At 35.3% G+C, this 27,330-nt stretch overlaps 1 protein-coding gene across 5 annotated transcripts in view; it reads left to right on the top strand.

Annotated features, from left to right (window-relative positions):
* gramd4a (GRAM domain containing 4a) overlaps positions 1-27,330 on the top strand; it is a 323,835-nt gene that overhangs the window by 285,091 nt on the left and 11,414 nt on the right. For all 5 annotated transcript variants that reach the window (XM_039761079.1, XM_039761080.1, XM_039761078.1 and 2 more), the window contains 3 exons: positions 13,389-13,536; positions 16,277-16,370; positions 26,075-26,159. In XM_039761079.1, coding sequence (XP_039617013.1) covers positions 13,389-13,536; positions 16,277-16,370; positions 26,075-26,159 — 327 coding nt within the window. The remainder of the gene's footprint in view (positions 1-13,388; positions 13,537-16,276; positions 16,371-26,074; positions 26,160-27,330) is intronic.

The raw sequence follows: 27,330 nt of genomic DNA, 5'->3' as shown, positions 1-27,330 counted from the left end.
GCTTACAGACGAATCAAAGCAGTTCCTTGGAGAGTCGCATTCAGAGCGGGTGATAGGTAGGTCCTTATGGATGACGCTGCAGTTGTGACCTGCTGGGATAGCTACTTTGAGCAGTTGTTTAAAGCTGATCCTCCAGCTAAGACATTGTTCATCTCTGGGTCCATTGTTCTTGAGGCTGATCCTCCAATAAGTTGTGAACCACCCCAACCCACTAAGATTGCACAGGTACTGAACCAGTTTAGGGTAGGGAAGACTGTATGGATCTGTGGTATCTTGGGTGATCTTCTCCGGCCTGGTAGTAAGGCTGTCCTCCTTGGCATTGCAAGCCATCTTTGCTTCCATTGGGAGATGGGTGTCATCCCAACTGACTGGAAATCAGGATTTATTGTACCTATCTGGAAAGGTAAAGGTAATCACCTGGATTGTGACAACTACAGGGGAATAGCACTGCTCATGGTGCCTGGTAAGGTCCTTGCTAGGGTCATCCCCAATAGGATCTATCATCACTTGCTCACGTATCAGCAAACCGAGCAGTCTGGTTTTACACCTAAGAGGTCTACCATCAACCGCATCCTGGCACTGCGAGTTCTCATCAAGTGTAAACATGAATATCGGCAGAATGTCTTTGCAGTCTTTATCAACTTTCATAAAGGGTTTGACTCAGTTGATCGAGCTGCCCCGTGAGACATCCTGTCACTTTACAGGACCCCCAGAAGTTGCTAGATATCTTGGTCAGCATGTACGCTGGTACTTGTGAGTGCTGTGCGGAATGTAGGCAGAACCTGCACGTTTTCCCCAGTTGATTTTAGGTTTCGTCAGGGGTGTATTCTTGCTCCTTCTCTGTTCATTGCTTGCATGGACCAGGTGTTGGGCAGGGTCGTGGGATCCAGTGGCTGTGGGGCATCTAGTGGTGTAGAAAGAGTCACTGAACTTGACTTTGCCAAGTGTGCAAGGCAGCAACAAACCCAGCCAGGGTGCTGGTCCAATGCAGGGTGAACACTGTACTAAGACCAACTTAGCATCGGCAACCCATCTAACCTATAGGTCTATGTACTTTCAGAGGAAACCAAACCACCCAGAGGAACATGAGACTCCATGTCAGAAGCACCCATGATGTAAATGCCAGTCTCCTTGTTCTTAGGCAGTTGTGCTACCGCTGCGCCGTTGTCTTTCCCGCCACTGTCCCCCTAATTTTATTCAGACATATTCATGTGCTGGTGGCTGTACAGTAGTTGAAGTACATTGCAAAAACAATATATGACCATAAAAAATTAAATGTGTAATGAAACACATTTCTGTTGTTTTTTTCTTTGTGGTAAGATTTTATTTTTACTTAATTGTGTTAATTGACGAACCTTTCTATCAAAACAAATGGCTTTTAAAATTAGTGCTGCAGCCCTGGAAATGTTGACATTGCTAAAAACATTAATTCTAATTTTAAAGACTGTGTTTAAATTGCCTAATTTTTAATTAAACCTACATCCATCCATTTTCCAACCCGCAGAATCCGAAATTAACTGAAAATGTTATTTGTTATATATAAAAAAGCTATCAGGTAGTATGCAAAAGAACAAAAGGAAAAAGAGGGTAAAAATGGGGCTTAAAAGGACAAACAGCGTCTGAACATGAACCTCCATACTCAGCTGTGGTTCAGTTCCATAGATCTGTATCACTGTGCTCCTGCTTGACATTCAACTCCTGTCCTTCCAAATCGAAGTCTTTGAATGCTCATATTGGCTCCAAGGTCACAGCTCTCTGTTGCTTTGATACCTCACACCAAGACTGATACATTTTGGTGAAAGTGATCGTTCCAAGTGAGTGCTCTCTTTCTCACAAGCCCCCTCCCTGACAACACCCACACAAACTGGCTGGTTAATGTGTCCGTATCTGTGTGTGTGTGTGTGTGTGTGTCTGTCTCTCCCTCTCTCTCTCTCTCTCTCTCTCTCTGTGTGCATCTCTCTGCCTCTGTGTGTCTCTGTCTCTGTATGTGTTTCTCTCTCTCTCTATGGTCTGGTCTGGTCTGCCAGTGTTGAAAGATTTTTAGCTTTGGTGATCTTGTTTTTTGTACCATCATTTTTAGAAATTGGAAGATTAAGGCAGAATAATATACTAGATACATTTTAACAATTATTAATAATAAAATGCATATCTAAATTTCTTTTTAGTATTATTAATATTAATCAACAGCAGAAAGCTGTTGTTTCAGATAGCTGTCAATGTTTGATAATTTTCATCCTTCCCTTAAAAATAAATATCGGACTAGGCTGAAGTTAGAAACAGAACTGATCAAAGTTGGAGCCTGATATTGACCTATAAGACATAAAGACACTCAGCCTTCACAAATTGAGTTTGAGTTATATTACCCTTTTTTAACCTGTAGTTATTTATAACTTTTGACTTATTTTTTATATGTAAGTTTTGTCATTTAAAAATATGGAAACATTAAGCTTTCTAATCTTTATTCCTTATCAAATCATACTACTGTTCTTACATTAAAAAAATGACAATACAATTTATTTTTGTATAGTCCAAAATCACACAAGGAGTGCCACAACGGGCTTTAACAGGCCCTGCCTTTTAAAAGCCCCCCGTTTTTGACTTTCTAAGAAGACAAGAAAAAACTCCTATAAAAAAAAAAAAAACATGTAGGGAAAAAAATGGAAGAAACCTTGGGAAATGCAGTTCAAAGAGAGACCCTTTTCCAAATAGGATGTGCGTGCAGGGGGTGCGTGCAGGTTTTTTTTTAGAACAGAGCACAAGTGATCCTCAATACAATAAAATAGTGTAATAGAAATATTAAAAGTACAGAGACGATGATATCACATAATATGATTTGGATTTGTTCAGAGTCCTGGAGACCTCAGCCATCAACCTGCCTCCCCCAATTGGCCAACCACAACCGAGTCAGCTATTTGTTATTTTTAGAATAGTAGTTTGAGCAAGCTTTAAATAAAGGCTTTTTATATTTTTTAACATTCTCTTTCCATGCAATTTGAAACGCCTGCAACTTTGTTGTTGTTGTCCATCTGCACTCCAGTTTAGTTTTTGACACTCTAATTTAAGAGCTCGAGTGCTCTTCAGAAAACCAGGGAGAGTTTCAAAGTGCTTTGATCACATTTCTTGTAAAGGGAGTCACTGCATCCAGAGCATCCCTCAAGGACACATTATAATTTGAAATTAGTTGATCTACATTGTTTTCCAAGTTAACATTTGATGTTAACTGATCTAAATAGTTTTCCAAAATTACACTTGACTTACTCAAAGTATCTATATATTTTGAAGCCGAATTACAATCTAGATGTCATACAGTCTTTGTTTTAAAATGTAAATGTTTTGGTAAGGGCAGAACCAAATCAAACATAATCAAGTAATGATTGGAAATAACTTTATTTAATGGAGTAATATTTAAATTTTGAATTTCAACTTTGTAAGTTATAATTAAGTCTAATGTGTGGTTATGATTATGAGTTGGACCTTTGACAATCTGACAAAATCCTACTGAATTTAAAAAATAAATAAATAAAACGTTTGCTAAAAATGTCAGTTTCTGCATCACTGTGTACATTAAAATCTCCCATCAACACTACCTGATCATAATTTATAGCCAAATCAGGTAAAAGGTTGCCGAATTCAGTCATGAACAATGAATATGGCCCTGGTGGTCTGTAGACTAGCACTACAATTATGTTTGAATCTGTTTTAATATTTAAAATGAATGCCTCAAAGTATGTGGTCATCCTAAATTTTTTAGAAGTGATTTTAATTAAAAAAAAGTATTTCTATTTCATATGTATAAGATAAGCTAAAAGACATACCCAACCACACAAAAAAAACTCTCCATAATCAATTATTAAAATTCCAAAATGCAATATTAGAAGATTGGGAGTTAAGAAAAAAACCTCGTCTAAGCTATTCCATTGACTGGTTGAGAAAGATGAAATTTGTTTCTTGCTTTTGATTTAAAATACTTCCAGACTGTTCAAAGAACAAAATTTTTGATACTTCTAAACTTAGTGCAGACAAATTTAAATATCATAGAAGCACAGTGTCTTTGGCTTATCTCTTAAGAGCAAAACATGCATGATGCTGCTGTTGAAAACTGTTAGACAGCAAAACGTGCTGTAGACTATAGTTCATGAATGTACTACTCGACTTGTATCCATGAATGAAACAAAACCTAAAGTATTAACTTTCCTGTATTTTACAAACTACTGTATTTCTGTGTTTTGTCATTTTATGCTTTCTTCTAATGTGACTATCGAAAATAAGAAACAAAATCGTGTTTTTCCAAGGACATTATCCTGTTTTTGCTACATACATGAGCAATATTTACATCCCACACACAGCAAGACATTGTTGTGTGGTGAATATATAACATAACATGCATAGCTAAAGGTTCCTAAGTATTTACACCACATTCTTGCCACTGGCAGTCTTTTCTTGGCTGCCATCTAAATGAGGCAGACTTCATGTTTCTTATCTCTACCAAGAAAATAGGTGCGCTAGAATTTTACTTCCACAAGGGGCACATAAACCCTAAGCGTTGTACTGTGTTTTCCTAACTGACAATTCAAAAGAACTTAAACTTCAGGGACAATAAAACAAAAAATCTTTGAAAATGAGAAGGAAATAGAGAATGAATTGAATAAATATTTCACCAGAATATTTGTAAAGGAAGACACAAGTTGAATACCCAGTGCAGAAGTAAAAACATCCTCAGAGTTCGTAGACTTTAAAAAAGTAAAGTCAGAAGTGCTTCAATCTTTCAGTACATTAAAGAATAAAATTAGCACTTTGAGCATGGGAAAAGGCGCAATATGAATAAAGTGTTATTAAATATTATTATTAACTGCCACGCCTGATGGGATTTTACCAATTGTATTGAAAGAAGTCAAAGGTGTCATCTATAAACTTTTATTAGGCATATTTGAGTAGTCACATGAGAAAGTGAAAATGTCTGAGGACTAGAAATGCAACACTAGTCTTCATGAAGGAACACAAAATGGCTCCTAGTACTTACAGACCAATATGTTTGTGCCATACAACTTTATGGAAATTGTAATAAGAAATAAATTATAAAAGTACCTATATAAAAATAATATATTAAATAACAGCCAGCATGGGTTCGAGAGGAAGATCTTGCCAAACCAATTTTATTGAACAAGCAACTGCAATAGTTGAGAAAAGCGCAGCACATGACATAATTTACTTGGACTTTCAAAACTCTTTTGTTCAGTCCCATTTTCGAAGATTATTTCTGAAACTAGAAGCTTTAGGCAACAGAGGTAACCTACAAAACTGGATCTCAAGGCAAAGAGTGTACACATAAGAGGTGAATGGTCCATGTGGAATGATGTTATCAGTGGAGTCCCTTAGGAGTCTCTTATTACTTTTTCTGATTTATATTAATGACATAGAGTCAAGGTAGTTACTAAACTTTTGAAATTCACAGACAATACTTAAATTAGATGAATGGAAGGCACTGAATAAGGAGCAAGTTCATAACTGGGGGATTGCTTGCAAGATATAATTTAATGTTAAAAAAAATTCACAGCAATACTCGTGGACAAAAGGAACTTTGATTATAAATACTTGACAGTAGACAGTGTCCTAAATGAAGCAACCTTTGTGAAGGATTTAGGGGTTTATGTTGACACAACATTTTCCTCATTTAAGCAATGTGCAGAAGTAATTAAAAAGACAAATAAAATGTTGGGTTATATCTTTAAAACTGTTGAATACAAGTCAAGAGGCATTATGCTCAGACTGTATAATGCACTAGTAAGACCACATCTGGAGTATTGTGTACAGTTCTGCTCACCACACTAGAAGAAAGACACAGCAGCACTTGAAGCTGTGTAGAGTAGAGTAGAGTAATCAAGTGCATCCCAGGACTGACCGCCTGAGAGAATTAAAATTGTTTAATCTTGGGCAGAGGAGACTGTATGGGGAACAGATCCAGGTCTTCAGAATTCTTAAAAGCATTGATAAGATGCAAACCCCATTTCCAGAAAAATGTGTGATTTGTTAATTCTCTTGCTTTCAGTTCTTTCACTGACCAACTTAATTGTATTTTGTAAATATAAACCAATTTTTAATTTGATGCCTACAATACACTTAAAAAAAGTTGGAACACAGACAAAAAGAACTTTTCTGAAAGTGGGGTCTGGAGTTACAACCAAATTCTTTTAACAGTGAATCATATACTCAAGGACCCCAGTGGAAATTAAGGTGAGCTGCATTTAGGACTGAAACCAGGAAACAATTCTTTTTAAAGGATATAGAAAATAACATTTTTACCTGGGTGTATAGTTATTAGCAGAAGTGCGTTTATCCTTAATATTAGTTGTCACAATTTTAAATATACAAGTCTAACTTTATTAAGTAGGCACAGTTTAAAGTTTTTCTTAACATTACTTAAATGTTCAGTATATATTCTTAAATTTAACAAATTCCTCTAAACTTTTTGATATTTGGAGTAATAAAAGTATCTTGGGTTTAATTGGAAATTGTGAAGATATCTCCCATTTCACTAAAGAAGACAAGAAATAAAAGGAATTAAATATGGTTTTATGCATTACAAATTGTAAGATTAATAATTGAATAAGTATATGTAGTCTTCATATTCATGTTTGTTTATTTTTTATGAAGTTTATATATTGTGATATACTCACCTTGTCTCCAGCCAACACTAATACATTAGTGAGCTGAATACATACTGCAGTGTGTAAATGGGATGTTTCTTTAGCTGATTGACACGCACCATATGCAAAAATGAAATTTACCTGAGATACTGCCACAGGAAAGACAGAAATAAAGAAAGAGTGAACAAGTAACAATCTCATTTATAAAAGATTGTTTTGGCAATATATAGTATCCTCCCAAAACATTTTTGAAGTGCATTGGACAATATAGGTGTTATGTCACAATGTATATTATTTTAGTGTGTGCATATGTGCTTAATTGTGTATTTATGAATGGATAAGTGTGTGTAAGTGTACAATAAAATATGTGTGGGATTTTACTGGAAATAAACATCTAAAAAGAGGCTTGGATATTGTAAAGAGCATTTTATGTTTTGCATCATGTTTTACTTCTTGTGTTGTAGCCAAGCCATGGAATTTTTATTTTGTTACTGTCACATCTGTATTTTGTTGTTTCTTTTCCTGCCAGCTGTCAGGGCATGAAAAGGTATGGATTTTAATGTGATTGACGGTGCTGTTTGAAAGTGCTTTGGGTACAAGAGATGCTGACAGGATATATGCAATTTCTAACCCTAGCCTAGTTTGTGTATGGTTTTTAATAATGCAAAATATGTAGAGCATGTGTTGTACTTCTGTCTATTGCTGCTTCTACTTATTTTTATCAAATTATTGAATGCTCTTGTATCCAAATGCATGCTGTTAAATATACAGCCTAGATAGCAGTATCTGCATTTCCTTGGCTGTATATATAGACTTTGTGCCTATTAAATTAGCCATGGGTTTGTTTGGTCTGCTTTGAATTGTTTTTTGTTTTGTGCATTCCTCTGTTTATACTATAGATTATTATGTAGCTCTCTAACCAGTATCTGTCTAATCAATAAATCAATGTAGTAGTATATAATGTAGCATGGCATTCTCACATTTGCTTAGTTATTCCATAATTTTAGAATTGCCAGTTCATTATTGTATATTTACCTACCACAGTATATCCTGTGTATTCAGATGTGGACTTATATAAGGCATTTTTAATTTAGTTTCTGTTAGCTGGTACAACTGAAAAAAGTGGTCTCTAAAATGATTGATGTCATAGTAAAAATAAATAATAATGACCATAACATGGAAATTAATGACACATATCATAAATTTACAATATGTGAAATACATTTTACTTTATTCATCCATTTATTTTCTCTGGTCCTACATAATTTACTTTATAATCTTGGAGAGCTGGAACCAGATTTTGGCAGGGTACCAGATTTAATTTAGTAATAAGTTAACAGCATGTATCAATATGTAAAAGGATATATTTACTTTATTTACAAGAAGAAATAAAGCAGGAGAAGTGCAAGATATGGGCTTTTCCACTGTGTGTCTTTGATAAACATGTACCATTTGGCTTGACATGTTGACTGCAGTTTATAATTCTCTTGGGAACTTCCACATGGATGAGGGGTGTATAAAGAGTGTAAGGTTGTGGATGGAAACAAAAATAAAATGAACACTGGCTGAAAATGAAGATGACTGAAGCAGACCACCTGTAAGTTGACATGATCTCATTTGGTTTGTATTTTAGAAGTCTGCAAAGACAAACGGGGACAGGAACTGTTATGCAGTGTAAGGCTCGTGTTTCTTTGTCAGCAATTGTTTATAGACTGATCTGCAGCCTGTCAAAGTACCAGAGCTACAATATAACTAATATACATTACAAACTACTGCAACAAGTTATGACAGTGACCAAGCAGTGCAGTGCAATTAGTAGAATTCAATGGATGAACAGTTTACTTGAGCTTGCAATCATAATAGGAGTGGAAGTGAGCATGTGATTAATTTAAACTAAAAATTTTTTGCATTTTTTTCCACACATCACATGTAAAGGTGACACAATATTTTTCTAAAAAAATGTTACAAGCCATCATTTTACTGGAGAAACTAACAAAGTTTAAACGTCTTAAAAAAATATATATTTTTAAATAGCAGGCCTCTGATTATAAGGCTAGTATACTAAACATATTTTCATTGTTCTTATCATCATAACCAGCTTAACTGCTTTTTTGTTTTCATTACAGTTCTTAGCATTCGCTGCAGTGAGATCCACTTTTTTCAAGTCACACACCACCTCCTCCAACTATGTTTGCTCAACATGAGTTACAAATGCATCTTAGTCGGAATGCAGCACAAAATGATGTAAAATAAAATCAAAAGCACTGTAAAAGAAAAGAACAATGCAGTATAGTAATTAGTGTTTTTTTACAGAATCATGCAATCGGAAAAAGCTGTTGGTGTTTTTTTTTTTTTTTGTTTGTTTTTTAATATCTTAAAATAATGAAGACATTTGCATCCCAGATGCAAACATACAATGTGGTACCCACCTATTCCACTTTACACCAAGTATGCTTGATGGAAAATAGAAGAAAAAATGGGATAACACAAGTAACTTCCAAAGAAAAAAAATTGTTAAAATTATTTTTAAAAGTAACCTGAACATTAGAACAATTTTGAGGATAAGCCATTAACCCCAATAAAGATCATCAGTCCTATTCACTTAATTTCTTGGAAAAAACATCAACTCCAGTTGTAAAAGCCCTCCTATATACTAGACCTCTTGATAACTTACATAGTGTCTAAGGTTCTCTATGTAAAGAAAAACTTTTGAACATTTGTCCCTGTGTTCTTTTGAAGATCTCTTTAACAGCATGGATCTACTGACTGTACTAATTACCTTCATAATACACATCCAGAGTATTCACAATACCAAAATTTTAAACTTTTGATTGAATATTGAAATTTGATACAATTTTTGATACCTCATAAGTACATCATATAGCTTAATAAAAATATATATTTAAACAAATTGCAATTCTCTATACATTAAAACCTTAACATTGATAGAAAAGAATAATAGATTTTTTTGTCATTAAATGGAAATACTTCAGGTACTCCAGTCTTTTGTAAAAGGTAAGAGTAAATCTCTGTAAACAATAAAGAGTAAAGAATTTTAAATCTGGTCAACTTTTTTGTTTTTTTTACATTGGTGAAAACAAATTCTGTTACTGAGACAGTACAGTGAAATATTACAAATGTTATTTGAATAAGTATTGCAATCTTTTACAAACAATATACATAAAAATTTTAAAACAAACACTAAATAAGGATTTAAGTAAGAACAATGTGGTCTTTTGTAAACAATTTTTTAGAAAAGTAACACACAAATAACCACTATAACACTTAACAGTAGAATCCCTGAAATTTACGAGAAAAACTCGTAATTCCGGGCCACCTTAAATTCCTTTGCACCTCCCCATCATCATCTTTTGTTTTGTAAATGTGTTGATCAGCACAAACTGCAAGCAGCCTGCTATCCCACCCAATCCTATGGAGCTCATCTTGGGCAAAAAGTTCTCCCAGCTCAATTGTGTTTATTTGCTGTGAGGTGCTTGGACTTATATATGGTAAGTAATATATTGTAATTTGGAATACATGCGTTTCATGTATGTTCCATGTCTACAACATTCTGTTTAAGTGTAGGATGAAAGGAAATGCGAGGCCAGAAATGCTGAAGACATACCTAAAGCAGAACCTTTTTCCATGTTGTACTAATAATGATGTGAATTATATAATGTGTGAAAACTTTAGTCCAAATATTAAATAAACACCAATATAACCAAAGTTAAAAAAAAAAAAAAAATCATTCAATTTACGTGTTGCTGTCAGTGAGTTAAAAACCAAAACTCAAATGTCAATCGACAGAAAGTTGATGTGTATTCTTGGATGGCGCGGAATTAAGAACTGCTGCCTTATAACCAAAAGGTTCCAGGTTCGAGACTGAATGCTCCACGTTTTGAGTAGTGGGCTGCTGTTGTTATTACTATAATATAATAAAAACATACATTTGACTTGAGTCTGTAATACCAGGTGCAAATTTTGGCTACTTGTAAAAGTTGGCACTTTTTTTAATTATTCAGTTTTATTCAGTTAGTGATATTCACGTGGTACAATGAACTTGCCTCTCCATCTCTGAGATGATGACGTTTTTTTCCATTGTTTACAAAGATACAATGTCCCTTGACGCTATCAGACTATCATGTGGCATTTGCGCTTAGACACCCATGCAGAATGTGTGAAAAACGACAGGTTTGCTGCAATTTTTGGATATCTGGGAACATTTTGTTGAGAACTGTGTTTTGAGTTACAACCCAAGAGCAAAGACTTTCTGAGTCTGTGGTCATAAAGCTTATGGAGCCATTTCTGGAAAAAGGCAGAATCATAAAAACAGACAGCTTCTTCACAGTGCTTTTGCTGGCTAATAGACTGCTGCACCGCAACGCAACTGTGCTTGGTGATGGTGTAGAATTGAATATGCTCATAGGATAGCTAGATGTAAAGTATTTGATATACTCCTTATTTTTCACCATAATCTCTGTTAACTTCATCATTTTTTTAATCATTACCACATGATAGGGCCATCTGTACATGTGCTGCTTGTTTCATGCTGTGACATTAGCAAGTGGAAGGAGAAGGTTTCCAGTCTGTAGGACTGAATTATGAGCAGATACTGACATTTAGTTATAAGTGAAAGTAAACTAAGTGCAATTGGATATTGTGAATATATGTATTATTTGATTTCAAGACAATATTTTACATACTCCATTTTTAATATACAACGCACATGCTTTATCTGGTCTTAATTTTGCTTGCTTTTTCTAGTTTACAGTATCTGTTATTTGAATTGGATTAAATTCACAAGGATTCCACAATGAGAAGAAATATAATAATAATGCATTTTATTTATATAATGCCTTTTCCATGCTCAAGGCTGAAAATATTCATGACTGGACTTTAAAAGTCAAAACTGAGTTGTTCACAAGAGACAGTCTTCTGAAACTACCATCAGTTACTTCCAGTATATTATAACTTCCTTGCTATTGCTTGCTGTTTATTTTTCAGTATATAATGCCTTAGCAAAGAGATTGCACTGCTTTAGTGATGAGTAGATTAACTCTTTTATAAAGTATTTGCTACAGCCAATTGTTTATTTTTGACATCTGTCAATTATGATACAAAAGTAATATAAATAAATGAGCAAAGTTTTACTTGTACTTTTAAGGCTGCCCGAACATTGCTATTCGAATATAGTTCAAATATTTTTAAAAAATGTCTTATTCTAGAGCAAAAGCTGACGTTCAGTTGTAAAAGAACAGATGTTTGTTTTTCCTGCACTAATTTTAACATAAATATTACTCCAGATGCACTATGCAAGCTGCAGTATTTTATTGTTTTTTGTTTTTGCACTTCACTTCCACAATAGGCATTTTCAGTATTTCAAATACTTAGCTTGTTTCCTTTATTAGTAAAACCCAGCCAGAACCCTTCAAGGCATAGTTTTTGACATTTTTGAAAGAGTTGAGCTTAAAAAAAAAAATTATTTACCAGTGTATAAATTTAAAGGAGTCAAACTTCAAGTGGAACAAACCCTAAGGACATCAACTGTAGCAAAACACCAAGGTAAGTACTTTGGTAACGACAAAGCTGTAAGGTTAAAGGACATTGACAGCACCAAAACTCTAAGGGGGACCTGGAGGGTGACAGCAGTAAACCGCTAAGGGGGATACAGAGGTCAATTGTGTCATTTATTAAGCTAGTCCACAGTATAATTAAGCAGGTTTTCAGGTATCATTGTGCTGGAAATATTTCCAGGACCTGGTGACACTGTGAATTGGTCCTGAAAATGTTGCTTGTTTCTGTTTGTAGCACTCCGCTTGTGCCCTGCGCTACAAACTCATCGTGATGTGTCTTGCTGCTGTAAGGAATGGTGTGTGAGAATTGGAAGCAGAGTTGGGGTGGGACTCGGAGTTTAATGACAGAAGTGAGGGATAAGATTGTGCTTTCGCATCAGACAGGCTGAGTGGCTTAAACTTATGCATCGAGCTGTCAGCACTAGACTAATGCTTCCATTTTATGGGGTGCAGCTGCTTGGGATTTTGATGGCCTCTTATATTAAAATAACATTAGACCGAGCACTGGTAAGATTTTTTTTTACTGCTTTGCTGTTGGTGTTTGTTCTTACTGTGGCCATGGACTGTAGCCACTAACCATAATAGTAAAATACTGAAAAGGCACATAGAGACATGCATGTAATGCCTTGAATCGCTAACCTAAGTTTGAATATATTCAAATATTTACCTATTTTTAATTTGAATATTCAGACCTTATTTTTGGCTAATTTGACTTTCCTGTTGTACATTACATATCAGAATTTATTGTTATTCAATTTTTAGTGAATTTTTAATCTTTAAGCGTGCAATAATGTGTTTCATTGCCTGCTCTCAGCGTAGAGCAGACATTTCTTTCATAGCTGAGCTACTATCTCTTTGGAGTCTGCATGGTTTTCCCCTAGGGAAAGGACTAGAAGAGAGCTTCTTCTAAAAAAGTATCCTCACATATGGGCTGATATCCACCTTGTAGTGGTTGCTTCATTTTCCTATGACCTGAGGAAAAAAAAAAATAAAATAGGAAAATTTAGCTGATGAATGGGCTGAGTTATTTTTGGTATCTTATTATATTTAAGACATATTTAAGATATTTACTTTCCTAGTGCTGTTTATTTTTAAATGCTAGTTCATCCAAATAATTATGAATTCTGAAACAACTATCATGTTATTTTGTGTCCCTCTTTCTTATTTACAGGTCCAGCCTGTTGTTACAAGATCAAGTCTTGGAACACCCACCCCTACTGGTATTAGTAGGGAAGAAGAAGGGGGCAGGTCACATAGCACCAAAAAAGGCAGTTTTCATGAAATATTTAACTTGTCAGAAAATGAGCGTCCTCTGCCAGGTACATAAAATCACCTAATATATCATTATTGTCTATCAGTTTTTTTTCAATTGTCTTTTTGTTATCATATTGCCTTTTCAGTTTCTCAATATTATGTAGCTTTTCCAAGTAAAGTAATTAATTGCATGCCATGTTCTCCTTGTCATCCTGTCATGGGTGAAACAGCCTAATAAAGGTAATAGATAGATTGGCAATTTTAGTTTTTATCGGGGTTAATCAATATAAATGATAAAACAAAGATATTAAAAAGCTCATTCGTCAGTCTATTTTTTTTTAACTAACTTAACTTTGTCCATTTTTAGAGTCACAGGCTGCTAGACCCTACCCATATAGTACTGGACTAAAGACAGGAACCAACACTTTTATGGTTCAGTAGTTTATTGCAGGCCACACCCAAGCAGACACTAGCACTTACTCACACCATGATAAATTAGGTAACTCTCTTGTCTTGAGCATGTGGAAATGAAACCAATACATGCATAGTGAAAATGTGAAACTCCATACCTGCTATTATTGGTCTTGAATGTCATATATCCTGAAGTTAGGGTACAGCAAAAGCAAACCACTCCACTACCATGTCATCTATAATAAGTTGTATAGTAGAAAGTAAATTTAGGAGATTATAACTTGTGTCTGATTGGCACAGAGTTAAGCAAGTAAAAAGGTTTTAAAAAGTTATGACTGTTGTTTTATCTCTGTCTTACTGTACAAGTTTGTTTTGGATGTGATTTTGACTTGTTAAATTCAGAAGCAATGCATTGGAAAAGGAGTAATTGTAATCAATAAATTAGGATGTGATTGGTAATCTCTGCTTTACCTGAATTTTGCATTTTACCATTTTTGTCATGGCTTGCAAAAACTATACATATACACTCAATTAACATCATAGATATTGTAAATCCTCGCTATCCTTGGATTTCATTCTGACAGATCCAGTTATCTACTATTATAAAAGTGTAACCCATTTCACAACATCTGCTGTCTAATCACATCCATTCATGGATAAGGTCTTGGTTGCTGGATGAGGCAGGAATAGACTTCAAACAAGTTGTATTTGCAACCATAGAGAGCAGAGAAAAAAAATTCAGAGGTAGTAGTGTGTAATATTGGCAAAAAATTATATCTCTGTTTTCTTGGACTAATAATGATAATTGGACAATATTTTGCATCTTTTAAAAATGTGTTTGTAAAAGTCTCATTGATCTAGCTTGTTCTTGTTAATAGGATATTAATTGTAGCCTACTAATGAGATTAATGGAAACAACAATTAAAGAAAATCGGTCTTATCTAATTAGTCATAGTATTACTGAGATCAAACAGTGCAAGTATAAGTAAACCATTTCAAAGTGGCCTACAGGATTTATGCAAGACCATCAAAACTATTATAATGAGTGCATTTAATGTAAAAACATTATGAATCCAAAGGGAATAAAATCTGAGCATAATTTAACTTCAGGGCATGAGCATTACAGTCTGGCTAAACATAAACTGCCCTGTTGTAAGGTGAATTGTGCAGCTTACAAGCAAGAATAAAAATCTAACATACTGTACTGTAGAGTAAAAATCCAAAGTTCTGTCAAATACTGCACAGGCAAAAAAAAACATTTGTAAACACTTTCTGTAATATATTACACAAATATACAAAAAAAACCAAACCTATATCATTTTAAACAAATTATTAAATTCAAGTTCTGTCCAATATTGCACAAAGATATAACAATAAAATAAAACAATTGTAAAACTCTACTGAGGAAACTTCCAAGTTGTATGACAAAAATACCAGTCTATTCACAGCATCTGACTCCTAGGTAGCACAATTACATATTACAACTTTTTCTCTAGTGCTGAAAGCTCTCTCAGAATTGCCGCATGAGGCAGGGATGCACAGGTACTTTTTTTGTAAGTTTCTCCAATTTGGCAAATGCACTTCTTGTGTTTTCCACCACTGAAGTGCATTTACATCACTGTCCACCTCAAGTATCATCAAGTAGCTCTTGATCTCTTTTTCAATGGCAGTGTGTAGAGACTCGTCTTCTCTGAATTTCTGTGGTTTTTTTTTTTTGCTCCTTCCCTTGTGTCACCAATTCATCAAATGTTTTTTATTTTTTTTTTGCCTGACACCTACTGGGCTCCATGCTAGATCAATTTCACTTAAATTTGTAATGGGGACCATAGTTTGCAATTGTTCTGTACAATCAAGAAATTCCTTGCAAGTGCAGTTCTTAAGCTTGCACTGAGTAAGTCTCTGACCTTTGTATACACTGCCTGTTGCTGCTACAGATTGGATGGTTTAGTTATGTTCTTTGATCAGCCTCATTGTGGATGATCAGAGCCTCTGGTAAAGTGCACAGAAGATAATCTAACTTGACTATTGAGAAAGTAAAAGTTGTAACAAGAAATCTGTAGGTGAAAAAGTGGATTGATCATTATCTCACCCTTTTTCCCCATAGGATAAATGATTCATTATCTACATTTTCTGTTTGTGCAGGGTTTTTCAGGAACATAATGGATAATGAGAATTGACTGTGTGTATCTTTTACATAGTGTACCTCTTACACTGGAACAGAGCCTGAATAACTTCAACCGGATTTTAACCACTTTATAAGATCATTAGCTGTTTGTGATAACTGACTTGCTGGTCTAATGTCTTAAGTTTTTGGGAGCATAAAATATAAAATATTTTTTGTTCTGTCTTTTTTTCATTTTAAGATGGTTTTAATATAATTGTACTTTTTTTAAGCATGTGAAAATGGCTGGCGCTGCTGCTTAATTAACCGGGACAGAAAGATGCCAACTGACTACATTCGCAATGGAGTACTTTATGTAACAGAAAAGTAAGGAAATGAACTAAAACTGCCCATCTTCTTGTAAGGCTATGAGAGTGAACTGCAAAATGTATATAAATGCTGGAATATTCATGTAAAATTCCCAATTAATATTGCAGTATTAGGAAATAAATGGCAAAAGTGTTGATCTTAGGTTCACAGATGCCACCTTGACAAGACTTTAACATAGGAATAGCCGTAAGGATGATTAGAACATCTGCTTTCTCTTTGACTTTATCCAACAATTACATTCCATTTTGCTCAGTATTTTAATGCAGTTTTATTTATTTCAGGGCACCTTTTTATCATAGTATTTTTCCTGCCAACTATTAATCTTTTCTGGAGTAAGTTATGTTTGCAGTAATCATGATTTTTTTTTTTCCTTTAACTCACTAGGTCAAAAGTACCAGTGAGAAAGGAGGCATGCTTAGACTTAATATTTTATAATAATCAAGGCAAAATAAATGTTGAGATTATTCAGTTGTTGGGATCTGTTGATGATAATTCTGCTTCATTCACTTGTACATTTCTGTCAAATTGTGCCCATGTCATAATCCCTATAAAACAAATAATGTATTCTCTGCAATGTGTTTAGGAATAGCTGCATAATTTATGTGCATATTTATAGGATGTTATCTTAATTTGTAAATATAGAGGTACTAGAAAAGAGATGTGGTGTCTAATCTGCCTCTTTCAGGGCAGTATAAACTAGACAATTCTTTATGCCAAATGGTTGGAAATTTCCATTGTATTAACAATTGATCATCAGGCACAGATGTTAAAGTATAAAACATGTGCATCAAGTAAATCTTGTAGATCATTGCTAATTTCTTTACTTGATACTTTGCCCAAGGAACAGGCAAAGGAGGTGAAATAATGCAATTAAATTGTCTCTGGTCCATTGTTTTACATGCAGAACATCACAAAAAGTACATAATCCATATATAAGAATAAGTGCCAATTCCACTGATTTAGAGCAGATTTTTATAGACATTCACTAGTAAAGAAGTAAAAAAAGCACTACCAAAATCAACAGCATTTGTGCCATATATAAAATGTTTTTGTTGATATTGGCTCTGTTAATCAACTTTAATTATTCACATTTTTAACCATCTTTGACCACTGTCTGAGCTTCATATGCCTTTTCTACTATAGCCATGGGTGTATTGTTAGCATCTGTATTTTTCTGCCCATAGCTGTTTTTTTAGGCATTTATTTATTTTGTCTAGATTTTAAAAAATCGCCAGTTATTTGTTTACAAAGTATTAAGCTTGATAGGGCATCTGTATGATTCTTACAACACTTAACAATAAGAGCAGCTCACTACTCAAAACAGTAAACTTGGCAGGGAGCCGGTTTCAAACTCACGACCTCCGGATTATAAATCAGCAGCGGATCTTACTGCTACACCACAGAATCTGTCGAATTGTACTTGTACCTTTCGTGAAAGTGTTTATTTGATATTTGGCCATCAGCCTTCACACATTATACAGTTTGTTTACATTTTGTTATTTATTATTAAAACATGGAAAACATTTCTGTTTTAACGATGAGTTTACATAGCTTGTTGTAGACACAAAACACACATCAAATTATTTCCCTTTACAATTCTGGGCAGCTCACTCCCAGATAATCAATCAAGGCAGGAATTGGGAGAACTCCTTCCCCGTTCTTAGGTGTTGGTGGTGGTGGTGGGGGCAGCTTGCTATAGCAGGCTGCTTGAGCTTATCGACATATTTAGAAGACAAAAGACACTGACGGAGAGGTGCAAAGGGATTTAAGGTGGGCCGGAGTTTTATTCTTTCAATGACGATCACGCTCTAACACCCCCTCCCGATCTGACTATAAGTAACACTGCTGTTTTAATATAAAGACACGCTATAATAGAGGTGAACTCAGATGGGAGAAAACAGAAAGCCCTCCCCGCAAGAAACGTTATCCTGCCAATCACCTGTCCTTCAAAGAAACAGCACGGCTTAAAGAGCTCGCCAACGCTACACCGTCCAGATCTACACACTAGCGTGATGTATGTTCCCAAAAAAGTCTAACTGCATTCTCGTGCCATTGCTCGTGTACTAAAGTGTCAGCAGGTATTTTTCGTGGCATTACACGTGTAATTTGTGAGCATGCCCATGACGATCAAAGAGAGGAAGCTCTGAAGTATACTTGTGAGTTTATGCTGTAGGAAGATAAATAAATAAAGTAAAACTAAAGATGCTAACTTTGATAAGTACTATACATTTACAGCAGCTTTTAAAGACGCAAATTAAATGTATGCTTTTATTGTATAATACCAATAAGAGCAGCTCACTACTCAAAACATTTATTTTGGGAGACGTTAAGACTCAAACCCAGAACCTTCTGAATTGGAGTCAGCAGCTCTAACCAGTGTACTACCCAAGAAGTCGGGACAACAAGCAACATTAACCTGATTTCTTTTTCTTCGGTAATAGTCTTGGAAAAAAGCGCATTTGTTCTGTTATACTTGTATCTTTTGTGAAAGTGCTTCTTTGATATTTGGAATTCAGGTTTCACACATTATACACTTCATGTCTACATTTTGTCAATTATTACTAAAACATGAAAAACGTTTCAGTTTTAACGATGTGTTTACTGCGCATAGGTCGTTGTAGAAACGGAACACACATGAAATGCAAGTGTTCCAAATAGCGATATAGTATTTATAAAAGGTGTCATTTTGCTTGACTTCTCAGTCTCTACAACTCTAAGCAATTGACACGCAGGTAAACAGACTTGAGCTGAGAAAACTGTGTGCCGGTGGGGGGATGTGATAGCAGACTGCTTGCTGTTTGCTGCTTATCAACACATTTAAAGGACAAAAGACGCTGACGGAGAAGTAAGAAACGTTTTAAGGTGGGACGGATCTACGAGTTTTTTCATAGGCTCTGGTAATTCTAGTGTTAATAGTAAGTTTAATTTAACATTATAGCTTATCCCCATTATACCCTAAGGAGTTTTTGACATCATGCAGTCTAAATTACATACCTCAAAATAAATGGCTATTATTCAGCTTGGCTTAATGGCTTAAGAGTAATAGAGTATAACACTACAAATTTTTAAAATAGCCTTTATATAAATAACCTTTGTTTCACAATATCAACTAAATAAAGTACAGCCAATTCTGTTTTTTCTTTCCATAAAAATAGATTTTACAATACATATCCAAGACATTTTATGATGCACAGCCCTGGAATCAGTTTTCCTTTGTGCCTTAATCTGTCAACCGTTATTATTCTAAGTTTAGAAGTCATATCCCATAGCATTACAAAGTTATACTGTTTGGCATAAGGATCCCTCCCTTTTGGAAACATTTGGTGTCCATTTTGGAAACGTATGGTCTTTTGCGCCTAAACAGTTTCTTAAAACAAGTATTTTAGTTGCAGTTATTTTTCATAGGACAGGTCACACACATACACTTACACCATTCTTGCAGGAGCCATTATAGATTGTCTAATCAACCTAAACAACCCATTTTTGGCATGTAAGTCAAAAAGCGGCATACTCAAAACACCAGAGCAGAACAGTAACATTTGATCAAATGGGGGTGAGGTAGAGGGGGTCACCACTTGCAACTCCAAGCAGCAGTATGGCATGACTGTATCCAGCAGAGGGCACTAGCTCCCTGGTTGGAATAAGTTCTTTTGTAATTGCAGCATGTTACATAACCCAAAACTTTATAGATACAGTATAATATAAAAAGGTGATACCCCTCCCTTAGTGGTACAGTGGTAAGAAATCACATAGGAGAAATAATGTTGATTTCTTTAATAATGATTTACGCTGCATAACAGATGAGGAAGTCATGACAAGACCTTCGGGTAGTGAGAGCCCAATGTATAGAGTCTGCCATTTTCATCGCTGCATTGGAAGGATTTTCCGGATTGGAATACAGTATCTCCCATCCGTCCATCGGCTTTAAAGGTGTGCCGGGCAATGTTCCAAGGCTTTATACTCTTTCTCTATGTGCACTCCCCCACTTAGGTAAATCATGCCATTCTAAACTAGGAAAAGAATATCCAATGTCATGCTGACTCTGACACAGAGAAATAGCACAATGACCATTTTGCAGTTGTCCTTAACTTGTCTTGTCTTAAAAAGCTTGCCTAGTAGTTCTTATATGGTGAACCCCTGTGTGCTAAATCTGGCTTTGTGTTAGCTATACATGTGAGAAGCAAGAAAAGTAGATTTAAAATATTTGAACAGAACACAGTGACATATTAAAGTTATATTACTTTAACAACTGAGAGGTTAAAAAGAATGTACACTTTTAAAAATAGTAAAATGTTTTATGTGCTTTTATTTGCATGTTCAGTTTTTGAAAGGCTGTTTTACATTTGTTCACAATTGTACTTATGATTGGAAACATTTATAGTGATGTTCATAGTTATAAAGTCCTCCTCTTTTCTTTCCAGATTTATCCTCCTATATTAGTGTGCTGAATGACAATTTAGTGTTAAGCATCAACAGTTGTGAGTAATATGTAGATTGCCTGAAAGCACTATGTTTTAAAAATGTTATTTCTCATCCCTTCCAAATTTAAAGCTAACCTACACCTCCATGTCAATGTACTGAATATAAAGATGTTTACCATGGTGGTGGTTGGTTGTACTCTCTTGTAGTATGTTGTAGCTGTATGGGTTAATGAGTATTAAATATGTTCAGTTTTGCGAATAAACAAAGGAAGTTTTCACATTGACTGGAATTTCTTTCAATCAAAGACATTCCTGTCTTTCTGTCATAGCAATCCTATTTCTTTATTTAATATATATTACATTTATGTCATGTTTATATGTTGCAGTTTGTTTGGATGATTGATCAATAATTCATAAAAGTAAAACAACTCAATTTCAAATTGGACATAAATGGATCCTAACATGTCCATTAGTGCTATTGGGACGGGATATGTTGAGCCTAGCAATAGAGGAGAGAAAAATAAACTGTAGTTAGATAGATAGATAGATAGATAGATAGATAGATAGATTGATACTTTATTAATCCCAAGGGGAAATTCACATAATCCAGCAGCAGTATACTGATACAAACAACAATATTAAATTAAAGAGTAATAAAAATGCATGTAAAAACAGACAATAACTTTGACTAATGTTAGCATTTACTCCCCCAGGTGGAATTGAAGAGTCGCATAGTGTGGGGGAGGAACAATCTCCTCAGTCTGTCAGTGGAGCAGGACAGTGACAACAGTCTGTCACTGAAGCTACTCCTCTGCCTGGAGATGACACTGTTCAGTGGATGCAGTGAATTCTCAATGATTGACAGGAGTTTGCTTAATGCCCGTCGCTCTGCTACAGATGTTAAACTGTCCAGCTTCATTCCTACCTAACAAGTTTGTCCAGGCGTGAGACATCCTTCTTCTTTATGCTACCTCCCCAGCACACCACCACGTAGAAGAGGGCACTCGCCACAACCATCTGGTAGAACATCTGCAGCATCTTATTGCAGATGTTGAAGGACGCCAACCTTCTAAGGAAATATAGTCGGCTCTGTCCTCTCTTACAGAGAGCATCAGTATTGGCAGTCCAGTCCAATTTGTCATCCAGCTGCACTCCCAGGTATTTATAGGTCTGTACCCTCTGCAAAAAATGTAGACCTCTGGGGTATCCCCAGTTGATTATAATGTAAGGGTATACTGGCAATCTTTGATGATTGTATACCTTTATATACAGTACGTTTGTGCTGTGCAGTCGAATAGGAAGGTAGGATCCTTTAATTCCTGGGATTTTCTGTTGGATTCCAAGGCACCTTAGTATTTCTAATGTCTTCCAACAGCTTGCAAGGGCCATTGTAGGTTTACAAAGAAGAGAGCATAATGGTGCAGGCTCGGTTTGTAATTAATATACTTACACTTTTATACACATGATAACAGAAAAGCTAAAAAAAAATAGCTAATCAACCCCCTTCCCAAGTAATATTTGTTTTTCAGTATCTAAAAACAAAAATAAGCTGTTACTATCTATACACTCTTTAAAGTAAGTGGCACAATCAATTAACTAATATATTTTGATCTGAAGGAAATTTACAGCTAAGTACCATCTGTATATGAATGAAGGTGATTATTATGTTTTCTAATGATATCTACGTGTAGATGCATGTAAAGTGAAAATTGTAATGGTCCAATTACTGAGTTCTATGGGGCATCATATCTAACTTCTGGAGATCATGTCACTGTATTACTGAAACATTTATGTTCATAATGAAATTGATTTTATAAATATGAACTAAACAACACATTTCCTGAAAACCCATTATTTTCAAGCCAGTTTAACTGAACATAATTTGGAATTCTAAAATTCTGTGCCATGGAATTGTCAATTCTTCTTCTTTTCATCTTCAACAGATATTCTATTAAGTGCTCCATAGTAGTTATGTGTCCAAATTTTGACTTGTTACACCTCTTGTCTCAAAGTTACCAATATAACGTTTGGCCTTGTAGTGTCTAAGGTAGTGCCTGGAGATACTGAAGTCGAATCAGTAATGTCCAATTTATCTAAATGAATAAAGGTTTGCCTTATCACTGTCAGTGTCCTTGAATGTTTCTCCAAAGCCCCATTTTTTCCACAAAATGTAAGTTACCTGTGCAAGTAAAGGTATTTGTACCATTGGCTGGACATACCGCAGGACATAAAATATATACAGTGGGATGCAAAAGTTTGGGCAACCTTGTTAATAGTCATTATTGTCCTGTATAAATCGTTGGTTGTTACGATAAAAAATGTCAGTTAAATCTATCATATAGGAGACACACACAGTGATATTTAAGAAGTGAAATGAAGTTTATTGGATTTACAGAAAGTGTGCAATTATTGTTCACACAAAATCAGGCAGGTGCATAAATTTGGGCACCACAAAAAAGAAATTAAATCAATATTTAGTAGATCCGCATTTTGCAGAAATTACAGCCTCTAAACGCTTCCTGTAGGTTCCAGTGAGAGTCTGGATTGTGGTTGAAGGTATTTTGGACCATTCCTCTTTACAAAACATCTCTAGTTCATTCAGGTTTGATGGCTTCCGAGCATGGACAGCTCTCTTTAACTCACACCACAGATTTTCAATTATATTCAGGTCTGGGGACTGAGATGGCCATTTCAGAACGTTGTACTTGTTCCTCTGCATGAATGCCATAGTGGATTTTGAGCAGTGTTTCGGGTCGTTGTCTTGTTGAAAGATCCAGCCCTGGCTCAGCTTCAGCTTTGTCACTGATTCCTGGACATTGGTCTCCAGAATCTGCTGATACAGAGTGGAATCCATGCGTCCCTCAACTTTGACAAGATTCCCAGTCCTTGCACTGGCCACACAGCCCCACGGCATGATGGAACCGCCACCATATTTTACTGTAGGTAGCAGGTGTTTTTTCTTGGAATTCTGTATTCTTTTTCCTCCATGCATAACGCCCCTTGTTATGCCCATCCATCCATCCATTTTCTAACCCGCTGAATCCGAATACAGGGTCACGGGGGTCTGCTGGAGCCAATCCCAGCCAACACAGGGCACAAGGCAAGAACCAATCCTGGGCAGGGTGCCAACCCACCGCAGGACACACAAACACATCCACACACCAAGCACACACTAGGGCCAATTGAGAATCGCCAATCCACCTAACCTGCATGTCTTTGGATTGTGGGAGGAAACCAGAGCGCCCGGAGGAAACCCACACAGACACGGGGAGAACATGCAAACTCCACGCAGGGAAGACCCAGGAAGCGAACCCGGGTCACCTAACTGCGAGGCAGCAGCGCTACCACTGCGCCACCGTGCCGCCCGTTATGCCCAAATAACTCAATTTTAGTTTCATCAGTCCTCAGCACCTTATTCCAAAACGAAGCTGGCTTGTCCAAATGCGCTTGAGCATAACTCAAGCGGCTCTGTTTGTGCTGTGGGCAGAGAAAAGGCTTCCTCTGCATCACTCTCGCATACAGCATCTCCTTGTGTAAAGTGCACCGAATGGTTGAACGATGCACAGTGACTCCATCTGCTGCAAGATGATGTTGTAGGTCTTTGGTGCTGGTCTGTGGGTTGACTCTGACTGTTCTCACCATTCTTCGCTTCTGTCTATCCGAAATCTTTCTTGGTCTGCCACTTCGAGCCTTAACTTGAACTGAGCCTGTGGTCTTCCATTTCCTCAATATGTTCCTAACTGTGGAAACAGACAGCTTAAATCTGTGGGACAGCTTTCTGTATCCTTCCCCTAAACCATGATGGTGAACAATCTTTGTCTTCAGGTCATTTGAGAGTTGTTTTGTGACCCCCATGTTGCTACTCTTCAGAGAAAATTAAAGGAGGAGGGAAACTTACAATTGACCCCCTTAAATACTCTTTCTCATTATAGGATTCACCTGTGTATGTAGGTCAGGGGTCACTGAGCTTACCAAGCCAATTTGAGTTCCAATAATTAGCTCTAAAAGTTTTGGAATCAATAAAATGACAACGGTGCCCAAATTTATGCACCTGCCTGATTTTGTTTGAACAATTATTGCACACTTTCTGTAAATCCAATAAACTTCATTTCACTTCTCAAATATCACTGTGTGTGTCTCCTATATGATATATTTAACTGACATTTTTTATCGTAACAAACAACGATTTATACAGGAAAATAATGACTATTAACAAGGTTTCCCAAACTTTTGCATCCCACTGTAAATATGCCCTCATCTGGTGCATTACAGATGGAACTTGCACTTAATATTAAATTCATCTTCAGCTGTCTGGTTGTGATCTCAGTGAAGTTCTGAAATGCTGAGAAGTGCTGTTGGATGACTGCTAGACCTACTGTCGGTCAGCTTTTTGAATTTATTTTCACTTAAATTTGCTTAGTTTTCTCCTAAAGCTAAGTAATCTGAGAATCTCCTCAGCTGTTTCTTAATGCTGGAGAAGTAGCTTGTCATTCACGAGTGAGATGCTTCTGCACTTGCACTGTGCTACAACAGCCCCGTTATATTATTGGTTTAATGACCAATATTTTTCAGGTCTGATTAGTTACTGTTGATGAATAGAAATGTGACTATTCGTTAATTAATCATCAGGATAACTTTTGGTGAAGTCAGTAATAATGAGGCTTTTGGGAAGCCAAATAATATATTTCTCCCTGTCTTTATGAATAGAGTTTGTAACTGTGGGAGTTGCATCAAGATATCTAAACCACACTTCATAATATGTAACACCTCCCTAAATCCTTTAAAATCCAGATGTACAGAAAAGAAACTATATTTGTAAGTTTCTTTGCCATGCCTCCTTTGCAGTTTACACTTGAAAGTGAAATAGCACACTAGAAAACATCAGTCAGAGGGTCTAAATAGTCCTTAAAAAGAAAAAAAAGAACTAGCAAAATTTAGAAATAAAAGGAGCTGTAGTTTAATACAGAAATAAAGCAGCAACAACCACTGATAATACAATTTAATTTAGTAGTCTGTAAAATAGATCTTTTTTTGTGATGGTTAATAAAAAAAGTGTTGTTTAACAAAGAGGTATAAGGAGTATGAAAATTAACAAATTAGTTAATTGTCAAATACTTCACCTAGACAACCAAAAAGAGTTGTGCAGATTTTCACAATAATGCTGAAAAGTCTCAGTCCTTACTTTGGCCAGTATACTGTATGTTTTATAAGATGCAAGTTGATTTGTTTTAATATGTACTTGTTTTGAAATGTAAACAAAGGTAATTTTTTTTTCCCTAGTTATTTATGCTTTGAAAGCTCGAAGTCTGGTTCATCCAAGAAAAATAAAGTAATTAAGTTGAAAGATATTACAGATATTCAAAAGGTATGATTTTAATGGACGTTTTCTTTTTTAGTCAAAACATGCATTGTCAGAGTCCATGGTTTTGTTTGGATTTGTTTTCAACTTGAAACAAGAAAATGAATAATTAATTTGATATTATCCCTTTATATTAATTTGATATATATATATATATATATATATATATATATATATATATATATATATATATATATATATATATATATATCCCTTTGAACATGTTATTTATTTAATGACCTTTATTTAATGGTAATTCTAAACACTGTTATTCAGTATGTAAAGGAGATTGGTTACTCTTGCGCAAAAATCGGTAACAGAGAATGTGTCATTTTTAACTCTCTCTTTTGAGTACATCTTATACGTTTTTCCTCACCATTACACAGATAAAATGTACAGTATCCAAATTGTTATTTTTTTGTGTTTTATACAGTACAAGAGGTAGGTTTAGTTATAATAGCTTAAGGGGCCCTTTATATTATTTTATGAGGTGAAAGAAAATAAACTTCAGTTTACTTAAACTTCAATCTGTTCTTCAAATGCTGCATTTAGCAATATAAATAGATATACCAAGCCATCAGATTACAATTGGTACTTGGCATACTTCTGTTTTTGACAACTAGCATGTCATAAGAGCCAGGTTTAGATGGCTTCAGACACTTCAGCCAACTCTTACAAATATTGAAAGCAAATGCAGTTCATTTTTAATATATATTAATGATTTTAAGGAATACATTTTAAAGAGTAAATTAAAAATATGTAAAACTATGGGGCTCCGCCCCCTGCTCACTTCACTCACCCACCCCCGGATTTGGTTTATCGGATATACAATTTAAAGAGATTGTTGTTTTCATGGGAATTGTTACATATGCATTATTTCACTTTTACTTTAAAACTTTTGTAAAAACAATATTTGGAATTAACTTTTCTTCAAGATCGCATTGAATTTTGATTCCGTGTTTGGACTTCCATCGTGAATATCGCTTGTTTCTCTCGAATAACTAAAAAGACTTTCTTAAATGTTTGTTCATGGTCTTTCTTCTTCGCTTTGTCGTTGACGTGTCGTCTAGAACGTATAAAATCATTGTCCAGACAAAATTTGTAAGAGCAGAGCGCGCAGGAAGTGTGCCTGCCAAAAGCATTCACACAACTGAGGTTAGATGATCACGGTCTTGTT

The sequence above is a fragment of the Polypterus senegalus genome, chromosome 8 (assembly GCF_016835505.1).
Source record: "Polypterus senegalus isolate Bchr_013 chromosome 8, ASM1683550v1, whole genome shotgun sequence".
NCBI lineage: Eukaryota > Metazoa > Chordata > Cladistia > Polypteriformes > Polypteridae > Polypterus > Polypterus senegalus.
This window is presented reverse-complemented; position numbering and strand designations above follow the sequence as displayed.